Here is a 12560-nt window from a genome sequence, read left to right as displayed (position 1 = left end):
AGAGCGGCAAATATCTCATCAATACGTTTTTATCTCGATTACATACTGAAAAAAATATAGTGGATAACATTGCACTAACCTATTTATTATACTTACTAATAAATTAATACATTTATTGGGTTAATAACTTTAGTTGTATGTTAAATAGCTTTAAATATGTTAATATTTTATTTTATTTTAAAATTTTTAAGTTTTAAATTTTATTTTAAAATTTATTATTAACAAATAATGATATCGAATACATTTGCTATAAATTATTACATATTTTATATATTTATTGAAGTAATAAATACATGTAATTTTAATGTCAAATGTATTATTAAAATATGTTGAAGCTAATGCTTGATTTACTACAGTATTAATAAATCAATATAGATATAATTGATATATAATAATTAATAGTTGTTTAATAATTAAATCCTTAAATTAACAGATATAATTAATACATTATTCAAATTATTTTCACCTTCTTTTTGTTTTGCTTTTTTGAATATGGCTTCCAGAAATTTTTAAGTCACTTGTTTGATTTGTTTCATATTTTGATTGGTCATCTCCTCTAACAAGTGCATTTCATGCACAAATTCTGACAGATTCTCCCTCATCAAATCTGGTATGTTTCCTTCATCTCTCAGGGCTCCCAATGCAAACGCTTCCAGGAGGGTGACTCTTATGTACCAGGCCCTGTGCACGAGGGCGCTGCCAATACGGCCATCAGACCCAGCCCTTGCCCTCTGCGGGTTTTCAGTGGGCAGGGAAGGCCCAGACAACATAATGCAGCCTGGTGCTGGGGCACAGGTTTGCTCTGTCCTGTAGGACCCTGAGAAGTGATGCTGGCTACGTGGTGATGTCAGGGAGACCTTGATAATGGAGGTGGTGTGGCCCAGAGCCTCCAGAGGAAGGGGCTGCTGGCGGGCTAGTGCCCCTCCCTCATAGCCATCATCTTTGGAGGGTCTGGGGCACGGTGGTCAGACCTGGTGGCCTGACCTGGCCAGGTCTGTTTGCAGATCTGCATACAACAGGGCTGGAAACCCCCGAGAGGTCGCTTCGACATCCTGCCACTCCTGCTCCAGGCCAATGGCAATGACCCTGAGCTCTTCCAGATCCCTCCAGAGCTGGTGTTGGAAGTGCCCATCAGGCACCCCAAGTAAGAGGGTCTGGCATGGTCTGGGTGAGGGTGGGTGGATTTGCCCAGTACCCCTCTCTGCCCATCCCTGTCCCCCTTGGCTTGCTCTCCAGCCCAGACACAGGCTGAAAGGGGGTCTTGCTTCCAATACTCACCATGGGGCCTGGGCACAGTGGGCCCCCCAAGAATCCATAAACTCCTCCTGGACCAGCCAGGGGACTGCTGTCTTTTCTGAGTCCTAATCTCCCTCCTTATACCACTCTTAAGCTCTCACCTCGGACCTGCCTTTTTGTAGCCCCAAGGGTTGGATGACCAGACGTACCTACTGTCTTGTAGAGGTAGCCGTTTAAAACTCTATGTGACCTAATATGAGTCAAGTCCAAAAGGATTTGGAGCCAGGGAGGTGCTGTGAGGACTGAGGCCAGCAACGCAAGCAGAATTTGCGCTGTGAGAGCGAAGGAAATCCACAGTGAGGCGCTGGCCTTGACTCAACAATCAAGATAAATAATATTTTCATGCAACATTTCTTTAAAAATCAACAATCATTTTTTTTTAAAAATCTGTGATGCACAATGTATCAACATTTTAAATAAAGACAGGTTCCAGTTCAGGGCTGAGATTAGAGTGAGTCATAGAAGTGCAGGGTAGAATCCTGTTGTTATTTAAAAATTTGAGCATACCCAAATAACAACAAAATTCCATAAGTGCTGCAATAAAAATTTGATGGTGCCCAGAGGCATGAAGTCAGCTGACCCTACCCAGACTGGGCCTCATGGAAGGCCTTCTAGAGTAGACAACATTTTAGCTGAGAATTGAAGTATAAGATCTGGACAGACACAGAAAGAAGAGAGAAGATCCCAGGAGGGAAGAACTGCTGTGCAAAGGCCCTGGGGTGGGAAGGAATTCACTTCCTCCTGGACTAACTTTCAAAGTGGGTTTGGGAGATAAACAGCAGCCCAAGAACAGCGGTTTCCAGGCCTGGACATCCATCCAGATCACCTGGAAAACATGTTAAAATGCACATTCTCAGGCCCCACCTCTGGAACCTGTGATTCTACATGTCTGAAGCAGAACCTAGGAATCGGGTCCAACACAGTCCCAGGCAGTCGCTGGCATTTCAGCATCCCAGGCTAAGGCTATCCCGCCCACCATCTGCCTGTGAGCCCCCCACCCATGGTGAGCTGGGTCCCATTGCTCTCCGCAGGTTTGAATGGTTCAAGGACCTGGGGCTGAAGTGGTACGGCCTTCCCGCCGTGTCCAACATGCTTCTGGAGATTGGCGGCCTGGAGTTCGGCGCCTGTCCCTTCAGTGGCTGGTACATGGGCACAGAGATTGGCGTCCGTGACTACTGTGACAACTCCCGGTACAACATCCTGGAGGTGAGGTCCCTCCTTAGTCACCATGACGGAGAAGCACGAGGCAGAAGGGGTGGGCTCGGCAGTCCTTTCCCACAGCCAAGCTTGGGGGCTTAGAAACTGAGAAGGGGTTAAAACAGAGCCTGCAGTCCGGGGAAGACCCCTGGCACTTCTGGAGACACTAACGGTGCATGCCCTGTGTGCTGGGCACTGACCAAAGCCCTTCGCATGCATTACAGGCTCATTTAATTCCTTACCACAGCCTCCAGATATGAAAAACCCCTTTCCCAGATGAGGAAACCAAGGCCTCTGCAAGGATGAAATGACGAGCTCAAGGTCATGCCGCTAGAAAGTAGCAGAGCTGACATGCGAACCCTGTCTGACTTTATGGTCCAAGTTCATAGCCACTGTACGACACCGCCTCTCAGTGTCAAACTGTTAGAAGGGTTTGAGAATGACCCGTGAACTTGGCACATTTTGTGTCTCTTTTCTGAAAAAATAAGGGAGGAGGGTTGGCAGTGGTTCCCCACCACACACATTTCCCAGTGGCGGGTCTGATTTCCTCCCTGGCTGAGTCATCCCCATCTACTCAAAAGCACTGGGGCGGGGTCCTTCCTGGTGCTCAGCTTTGGTGAGATCGTAGGGATTGCTGTGGTTTTATCAGCAAATGTGGTTCCTAACAACAGTCCGCTGTGGTGGGCCTTGTTTCAGAATAGGGCACTGAAAAACAGAGAAGTTAAGTGCTGGGCCTGTGTCACACAGTAAATAAGGTAGAGCCAAGGTTAGAACTCAGAACCAAGCATTGGGTTTATGTGGTTAAAACCCATAGGTGTTCATGTGGATGGACCTTGAGGGCATTATGCTAAACGAACTAAGTCAGACAGGCAAAGACAAAGACTATATGATCTCACTTATATGTGGGATCTAAAAAAGCCAAACTTGTAAAAACAGAGAGTAGAATGGTAGTTACCAGGGGTGGGGTGCATGGCAATCGGGAGATGTTGTTGAAGTTATACAGATCAATAATTTCTAGGAATCTAAAGCATCGTGATTAGAGGCGACAATCCTGTAGTATAAACTTCAAAGTTGTTAAGAGACTAGATCTTAATTGTTCTCACCACAAAAAAGAATTAATGGCGGGATGTGATAGGGGTGTTAGCTAATGCTGCAGTGGTAATGGCATTACAATGTATAAATGTATCCAACCAACACCTTAAACATGCACAGTGTTATGTGTCAATTATATCGCACTGTTTAAGAAACCCCATGGGTGTTAGCCTGGAAAGCAGAAGCCCGGGGTCCTCAGGCTCACCGAGCACCGGGATTACCTAGCAAGCTTAGTGATGCTCGGGGTCCCACTCCTCAGGATGTGGACGTAATTGCTCTGCAAGGGGCCTGGGCGTCAGCATTTTTCAGAGCTTCCTAGGAGATTCTACTGGGGAGGGCACTGACCTGTACAGACTTCTGGCAACGAAGGCAAAGGCATTTCAGGCAGTTTTCATAGAGATGCCTCGGGTCGCATTTGGGTTTTTTTTTCAAGTCATAGAGTTCTTTTTTTCCTGCAGCTAATTTCTGTTCTTTGAACCAAAATAACGTTGTAGAAGTAACAGTAGCCTCATGACTGGCTAGACACACTCTCCTCTGCTATATACTCACTCAAGTTTTATAAGTATTTATGTAAATCAGCAAGTTTTACATGGATTTAACTTTCTGCATGTGTCCCTGCCAAAGGACCCCAAACGGAACCTAACGCTTCAGCCCTGAAGTGAATTAATAAGTCTGCCTCCACGAGCTTGCTTCCATCCCAGCAGCACCGAGGAACTGCAGTGGGACTCCCTCCCACCACTGCCTCAGTTTCAACCGCCATCATGGACAGATGTTGACAGCTGAGGCTGGGAAGCGATTTACCCAAAGCTGAGAAATTGTCACATTCTAGCCCCATAATGAGACCTGGGTTCCCATGAGTGACTAGAATTGACAGAGTAAGGGAAAAGCAAGGCTCCAATTAGTGGATTTGCTACTGGGTCTTCCCCACACTTGAAATCTACCCGTTTCCGCTGGAGCCATAACATAAATGTCAGGGGTTGTTTTTCCCAAGGAGCTTTGCTCAAGGAGTCAGCTGGTTGGGAAGCCGTTCCCAGGCCTTGGGCAGTAGACAGCTCCCTGGGCTCCGGTTCTGAGGCCAACTGGTTGTGTGAAATTTGAGCAAGTCCAGGCACCTCTCCGAGCCTCAGTTTTCTCATCTGTCAGACGGAGTCAGGCAGGTGTCCCCAGGGGCTCAAAGCTTCCATGATCTAAATTGCAAGTACGGGCCACTCCAGGGGTGGAGCAGGTTGGGTGGAGAGCTTTTCCTATTAGAAAATAGATGATGTGACTCCTGGACCCACATCTCTACTTAAAAAACCCTGCAAAGACCCTCTCTGTCACATTTGGAATAAAAATCCTGGCTCCTTGGCACAGCCTTCAAGATCCTGTATGACCCAGTCCTGCCCTTCTCACTCTCTCCCCTGGCTCTCCACCCTCCATATACACTGGCCTTCTTTTCTGTATCTCAGATACTGCAAGCCAGAACCCTCCCCAAGGGCTCTGCATGAGCTCTCTCTCTGCCTAGAACCTTCTCTCCCTCCGTCTGCAAATGCCTTGCTTTTTCTCATCATTTCGGTCTCACCAGGTTTGCCACCTCCACAGCGGGCCTTTCCTGACTATTGTCGTTCAGTTAACCCTGCTCCCCATCCCTCCTCGTCTTACTTTTTTTATAGGTATTAGCACTCATCCCGGTATGAACTCTCTCTCCCCCACGAGAAGGTATGCTCAATAATAAACGACCAGCCAAGTCTCTCTAGTTTCCTGCTACTCAGTAAGAAATCTTCAGAGTGAGTGTCTCAGTCTGCCCAGGCGTTGATTAATTCATTAAGAAGTTCATTCATGACACCAGCTAGCCCTGTCCTTCCTTAGTCAGAAGGGTCCCTGCCTGTGAGTTTGTGTTCCCTTCCCCTTTCAGGAAGTGGCCAAGAAGATGAACTTGGACATGAGAAGGACGTCCTCCCTGTGGAAGGACCAGGCGCTGGTGGAGATCAACATTGCAGTCCTCTACAGTTTCCAGGTAGTGCTGGGGTCCCGGCTGTCAAGCCTCAGAGCAGAACTAAACCTTTCCTTCTGGGGGTCCCTGTTTACCAGTGAGGTCAGGCATGCACGCCTTCCTTTCCATTGTCCGTCTTGAGTGTGGACTGTTTGGGAAAGAGATGACCAACAGGGGGGTTGTGACTTGTCGCCTATGATTTTTTAGATTTGAGATGTCTTGCTTAGGGCCTCAGACTATCTCCTAACAGAGACAACTGATTATCAGAGGCCTATGGGCCCCTTGATGCACGTGGGCCCATGGTAAATGGTGTATATAATAGAATGGTATATTTATTGTAGAAACCATGACACTTTTGAGAGCAAAAGAGGGGCACCACTAATAATTGTGCCAGGATTCTTCTGGACAAACCAGGAGACCCATAGAAGTCATGCTCTGTAATTGAGATCACATGAATATAAACGGTAGGTCCCCGTGTCAGGAGTCAGGTGAATGGGTACACCGAGAAATGTCAAGAGGAGTGATTCACCAGGACAAGTTCAGGAAGGGGCAAGGGTCTGTGGGCAGGGAGGGAAAGCTGGGTTCCCAACAGTCCACTGTCTCTGCTGTGACTGACTTGTTTTCATTTTAATAAACTCAACTTGATTAGTTTAAATTTTTATTTTAAGAGGATTTCGTATCACCACCATAAATGAAGAGCCAAGATCCGTTGCCATAAATAGAAGAGGATTGTAAATTTAAATAAGTAAATGAACAAATACAGGGAATAGCAAAACAGAGTTGTTAAGTTCTAACCCGATAACAGAGAGGTTGCCCTCATTTGAAACAAGAGGGGTGTAGGGGAGGAGAGAGGAAGATGAGGCTTTAAAGATGCCTTAGCACCAAACAGAGAGCTTCTCCTGGGTATGATCAGGAGGAGAAGCGCGGAGAAGCGCTTCCCTAGGACCACTGTTGGGGAATCGCCGCTCTCTGGGGGAGCCCTGAAACACCCCAGCTTTCTTACCTCCTGACTCCTCACCCCCTCTCACCCCACAGAGTGACAAAGTGACCATTGTCGACCACCACTCGGCCACCGAGTCCTTCATTAAGCACATGGAGAATGAATACCGCTGCCGGGGGGGCTGTCCTGCAGACTGGGTGTGGATTGTGCCCCCCATGTCTGGCAGCATCACCCCTGTCTTCCACCAGGAGATGCTCAACTACCGGCTCACACCCTCCTTCGAATACCAGGTCCTGCCCCCTCCCTGCCTCGTTTTGCGCTAAGTCTTCAGTGTCCTTGTGTGTTATGCTTGGGGCGCGCCTCAGTTCGGAGCAGCGCTCTGGATGCTCTGGTGCTCAGCCGCCGCGCTTGGTTCGGGGCCGCCGTCCCAGACAGCACAGCTCCCGCTGAAAGGCTGATGGAGACGAAATTAGTCGTCTGGGGTCTCAAGGAAAGTCTTCAAGAGGCACTGAGGGCAGAGTCGGAGGGTCTGGCAGGACGATGCCCGGAGGCTGGACCAGCCACTGTGCAAAGGCGCCTGTGGTCACCACCACCAGAGTCGCTTCTTTCAAGGACTGAGGGTTGGGCATGGCTGGGCAGCCTCGAGCCCCCAGGGAGTCATGAGCACCTCCCAGAGGGAGCCAGATCCCCTCAGTGCGGTAACCTTAGTCCTCTCTCCCCAGCCTGACCCTTGGAACACCCACGTCTGGAAAGGCAGCAATGGGACCCCCACAAAGCGGCGAGCCATTGGCTTCAAGAAGCTGGCAGAGTAAGTCTCCTGGAGTAGGCGGCAGGATGTATGTGCCCCAGAACTCAGAGAGCCCCAGAAGAGGAGGCCAGGGAGCTAGTCACGCCTCTGACTTCTTGTGTGATATAACTTCTCTCCGTTCTCTGACCTCCCCTCCATGCCTTCGGTGCCTCAGAGTCTGGGATGTAAGTGTCACCATAACGCTCCTCCTTCCCAGTTTTACTTTCTTCATCCAGTTCCATAAACTCTTTTCCTGGAGGCAGTATTGGTAAACCAAGCTTTTCTTATAATAATAATATTAAGAGTAATAATAGTAGACTTGTAACATTTGCCAATTACTGCAGTGTCGATAATCCCACTGTGGCCAATTTTAAGCTACCAACAGGAAGCCATTGAATCTGTAGTAGAAAGAAGCTCCAGAATGTCACTTGCTCATGTTTGGGGGTTGAACTCTAAATTTCACTCATTCATTCATTCATTCACTTGGCCAACACATGAATATTGAGTGTCTACTCTGTGCCAGGCACTGTGCTAGGCTCCAGGGATGCCATCATGAGCCATATAAATATAAATATGGTCCCTGCCCTCTTGAAGTTCATAGCCATCTGTCAAAGAATCACACAAAAACAGTCAACACGGCGAGTGACATCCAGGCATGATCCATGGTGTCATACAACAGACGTAACCAAGCCTGGGAGGCCAAGGAAGGCTTCCTCCAGGAGATGACAAGTGAGCTGAAGAATAAGATGAATAAGACCTAACTGAGCACAAAGGGGAGGGAAGATGGTCATGGACCAAGGCTACTGAAGAATAACTGTCCTGAAGGACGCATAGCCAGCCAGGGGGCCAGCTGACAAGTGGGGTGGGGCCATCTGAGATGCTTTCATGGGGATGCCAGCCTTCTCCAAAAGGAAGAGAGCTCCGCCAGTCCACTCGGAGACACCCCCTTACTTGGAGCTCACTCTTTGGCAGAGAGGCTAGGTATGCATGGAGCTCCTTACTCTCTGTGCTGAGTGAGCTGGAGTCCCACACTCTCTGTGCATGCCACAGAGCCCAGAAGCAGGGCACTGGTGGGTCTTGCAGGGACTCAGACCTAGGTGCTGGCTCCTGTTGCTATGGCCCATGGGATCTCTCTCCCTCTCTCCCCTTCGCTTTCCTTCCACCTAGCCCCATCTTCCAGCCAAGCAAGGTCACATCAGCAGCCACTCTTTCCCCAACGAGAGAATCCCAAATATTCTCAGGGAGGGCAGCCTTAGGCTTCTGTTCAGTTCAGCTGCCTCTGGGGGAAGAAGGGAGGGAGAAATCTAAAAGATTAATTGCACTATTAAGTTTGGAGTAGAAACAATGGAAGTTAATTATAGCTGCTTTTTTATGCTTTGATCATTCAAAGGGAACCGCCCTGCCACCAGGCACCTTTTATTCCTCTCTGTATCTCCCTCTTAGCCCCAGTGCTCCTGCAGCGTGGGTGGTTTCCCCAATTCTAAAAAATGATGAATTTATCGCCAATAATCCCCAGGTGGGAGTAATTAGCAATTTGTCTACAGGGAGACGCCTCCTTAGAGCAGGGATGCTTGCTCGGGAGGTGAGCCCAGATGTTTCTGAAGCCCTGGCCTGTCTGCCATCTCCAGGCCCTCATGGACGGGAAGGAGGAACTGTGGTTCTGAACTCTCCATTTAACTACGGAGCCTAGACTTGACATTTAAACTCCCAAGTGGTAGCAGCATCTTTCAAATTCCTTCTTTCTTTTGCTGGCTGTGTATTTAGTGCCTGTTAGCATCAGGCTCTGTGCAAGACCCTGGGTGTGCATGACTCACCCAGACTTGGTCCTTCCTTCGTGGGCCAATATGCCTCTAAAAGCCCTTCAAACTCAGTACCTGGTGATTTGTTAGTGATTCATTCCTCGCTCTCTCTCTCTCTCTCTCTCTCTCTCTCTCTATCTCTCTCTGACACACACACGCTCTCACACACAGCAGTGTAAGCCCCGTGAGAGCTGCTTGTCCACAGCTACATTCTCTACTTTCTTCAGCTCCTGTAACAATGCCTGGCACATGGGCACTGAATGCTCACTCAATGAATGAACAAATGAGTGCATGGGAATGATCATCTTTTGAGGACAATGCTTGGCAAAGCAAGCTTCTCAAGACTGAGACTGATCCATTAAGTAACAGCCCAACAAAATTAACCAACCGTTTTAGCTCATGACTCGTAGCTCTGGAGGGATTTAATAAAGGGGTCACATGGTGCCTAACCTCAGGCTTTGAGTATGTCCGAGGCCATCAAAGATCAGGAGCGTAAGTTCTCTCCAGTTATATTTCACGGATCATGGTTCTTGCCCTGAAGTCCCACCCTGGCATGTCCCACTTTCCTCTCCATCCTCTTCCTCCCAGAGCTGTCAAGTTCTCAGCCAAGCTGATGGGGCAGGCCATGGCCAAGCGGGTCAAGGCAACCATCCTTTACGCCACAGAGACGGGCAAATCGCAGGCCTACGCTAAAACCTTGTGTGAGATCTTCAAACACGCCTTTGACGCCAAGGTGGGTATGGGACATTGGCAGCTCCCCAGCCCCTCAGGACCAATAAAGGCAGGAGGGGAGAGAGGGAATTCAACAGAGTAAAGCCCTTTGAGAATGGATGAAACACATCCCTAGTTGCCCTTCAGGACACACACTCACGCTTCCATAAATTTCAGGGGACAGTGATGCTGCTCTCCCTGTGAACCATCCAGGAGCCCAGGAATCACAAAATGCAACCCCCATATTTAGAGCAAAATGTTAGAGGTTTATGAAAATCACTTCTGGAGTCAGTTACGAAGTTCTGCATTAAGTACAGTTCAATGCCCGTACCTGGTGTGGCTTGGTTGGAGTGTCCTCCTGTAAACCAAAAGGTCACAGGTTTAATTCCCAGTCAGGGCACATGCCTAGGTTGAGGATTTGGTCCCTGGTCAGAGCACATATGAGAGGCACCCGATTGATGTTTCTCTCCCACATCAATGTTTCTCTCCCTCTCTTTCTTCCTCCCTTCCCCTCTCTCTAAAAATCAATAAAAAATAAAAGTAAATACAGTTAAATGGGTTTCTTTGCCGCAGGCCTTCTCAGAGCCTTTAATCTGCCTGTATGTGTTACAGTCTCCAAAAGAGGAGGGCAGAGAATGCACATGTTTCCCAAACATGTTTGTTTATGGCTCACGTATTTTCAAGGAACATGTCCACAGACAAGGCTTCCCTAGAACCTACTCTGAGAGATGTTGCTTAAGCAATGCCAAGCTACAGGGCAGTAATCTTTCCCTACAGCAGGAGTCTCAGACTTGTTTAGCCCGGGCCCTCCATATGGCTGGAGGGAGGAGTGGAAAGGAGGCTGAGCAGACCATTGGTCAGACCAGCCAGCCAGATCATCCCCAGCCTAGAAGCAGTCAAGGAGATTCCAAGAGCAGTCGGTTACAAAAATCTTCAGGGTCTCAATCAGAATCTGTCTCTACTGGCAGCCAGCCCCTTGCGCCTTTGTCCCAGATTCGCTGTGCTCCTTCAGGCCACAGTGACGTAGGAAGGTCACGCACGACCAAAAAGCTTTCCGTCCTAAGCACTTGAGCCCATTGACAAAGTGACACCCAAAACTCTTGGCTCTTCCAGAAGAGATGGCTCAAGATGACTCATCTTTTCTCCCCTCTCTGTCTTCTTCTCCTTCCCCATCACTTCTTGTTCTCTCCCACCTCTCTCCCCTCCTCACCTCTTTCTTCCTCTTCCCCCACCGTTCTCCCACCTAGGTGATGTCCATGGAGGAATATGACATTGTGCACTTGGAACATGAAACTCTGGTCCTGGTGGTCACCAGCACCTTTGGCAATGGAGACCCCCCTGAAAATGGGGAGGTAAGATGAATTTTCACAGGTTCTAGCATGTCTTTCCATCAGCAGGAAGAAAGAGGGGCTACAGTTATATCCTCTGTTCAGTAGCAAATCCTCCCAGAGCCTCAAACACAGTGATTTCTAGCCCTGGCCCATGTGGCGCAACTGGTTGGAGCGTCATCCCGTAATCCAAAGGTCGCAGGTTCGATCCCTGGTCCAGGCATGAGAGGGAGGCAACCAGTCAATGCTTCTCTCTCACATCAGTGTTTCTCTTTCTCCTTTCCTCTGTCTCTAAAAGCAATGAAAAAATGTCCTTAGGTGAGGGTTTAAAAAACAACAACAGTGATTTCAGTTTGTATCCAAGTTCAGCAAAGATTGGACAATTTCAAGTCCTCAGTCTATTGGTGTCCCGTGACTAGCTGATTCCTAGTGAAAGTGTTGTCCCCTGAGTGAGCTATTTCTTTGGAATGGGTGCTCCAGCTAAGAGCTTGGTGTCCCCTGCTCCAGATGAGAGATGTGGGGACAGTACTTTTATAGAGAGAAAGCCACAGCGGGGCTGTGTGCACGGGGGGTCGGGGAGTCCAGACCTGCAGTGCTTTAAGCAGCTGACCGTCCCAGGTGTGTCTGCAGCGGAAGCATGGCTGCCCGGCCCGTGCCCCTCACTTGGCCCCCGGGCATCAGGCTCCTCTTTTTCCAGCTAGGACCCCACACCACCAGTGCCCGACCCTAGTCTGGATTTAATAACAAACGCTTCCCACCTCCCCTGTCTCTCTTTGTCTGCAGAAGTTCGGCTGTGCTCTGATGGAGATGAGGCACCCCAACTCTATGCACGAGGAGAGGAAGTAAGTGGGTGAGCCTCCCATGTCACGTGACACCCCGTGGGAGTCACTGAAAATTGGCTTTTGGCCCTTGGGGTTCATCTTTGAGTTCTGAATGAATGGTGGTTGTGAACTAAAGTCCATCTGTGGCCCGTTTTAGCAGGCAGGTGTCTGTGCCCCACTTCAGCTGACATTTTGGTCTCTGACTCCAAGGTCTTGGGTTGGGTACTTCACAGCCCTTCGCCTCAGTTCTTCTTTCCAACAAACAGGGGTGATCACACCTGTCTGACCTTTCTAATTGGTAAGAATCAAAATAGAAAATAGATGTACTGTCTGTGGGAAGTTTGGGGCACCGTGCAAATATCTGTTCTTATCTCCTGCCTTTGGAAAGCGACATTCAGAAACCATGAAGTGAGCTCCCTTCCCCGGAACTTTGCCATCCGATGCTCACGATAGAGTTGCAGCTAATGTGGAGGCTGTGTTCAAAAGGCAGCAGAGAAATGCCCATAGTTGGGAGGTATTCATGGTGAAGTCGCCTCTAACGTGAGGGTGCGTTCTAAAGATATTTCATAAGGTGAAAAACAGCTGTAGTCAAAGTCAGCCTTGAAGAGCCCGTAAGT

At 48.7% G+C, this 12560-nt stretch overlaps 1 protein-coding gene across 1 annotated transcript in view; it reads left to right on the top strand.

Annotated features, from left to right (window-relative positions):
• Positions 1 to 12560, top strand: part of NOS1 (nitric oxide synthase 1) — a 73527-nt gene that overhangs the window by 31498 nt on the left and 29469 nt on the right. Inside the window, exons 8-15 of the mRNA XM_090257785.1 lie at positions 1005 to 1144; positions 2328 to 2502; positions 5480 to 5581; positions 6593 to 6787; positions 7220 to 7305; positions 9672 to 9816; positions 11042 to 11146; positions 11906 to 11964. Coding sequence (XP_090113911.1) covers positions 1005 to 1144; positions 2328 to 2502; positions 5480 to 5581; positions 6593 to 6787; positions 7220 to 7305; positions 9672 to 9816; positions 11042 to 11146; positions 11906 to 11964 — 1007 coding nt within the window. The remainder of the gene's footprint in view (positions 1 to 1004; positions 1145 to 2327; positions 2503 to 5479; positions 5582 to 6592; positions 6788 to 7219; positions 7306 to 9671; positions 9817 to 11041; positions 11147 to 11905; positions 11965 to 12560) is intronic.

Source organism: Furipterus horrens, unplaced genomic scaffold (assembly GCF_987537825.1).
Source record: "Furipterus horrens unplaced genomic scaffold, mFurHor1.1.pri manual_scaffold_11, whole genome shotgun sequence".
In the NCBI taxonomy this organism is placed as follows: domain Eukaryota; kingdom Metazoa; phylum Chordata; class Mammalia; order Chiroptera; family Furipteridae; genus Furipterus; species Furipterus horrens.
The sequence above is the reverse complement of the archived record's forward strand: the minus strand, read 5'-3'. Positions and strand labels throughout refer to the sequence as shown.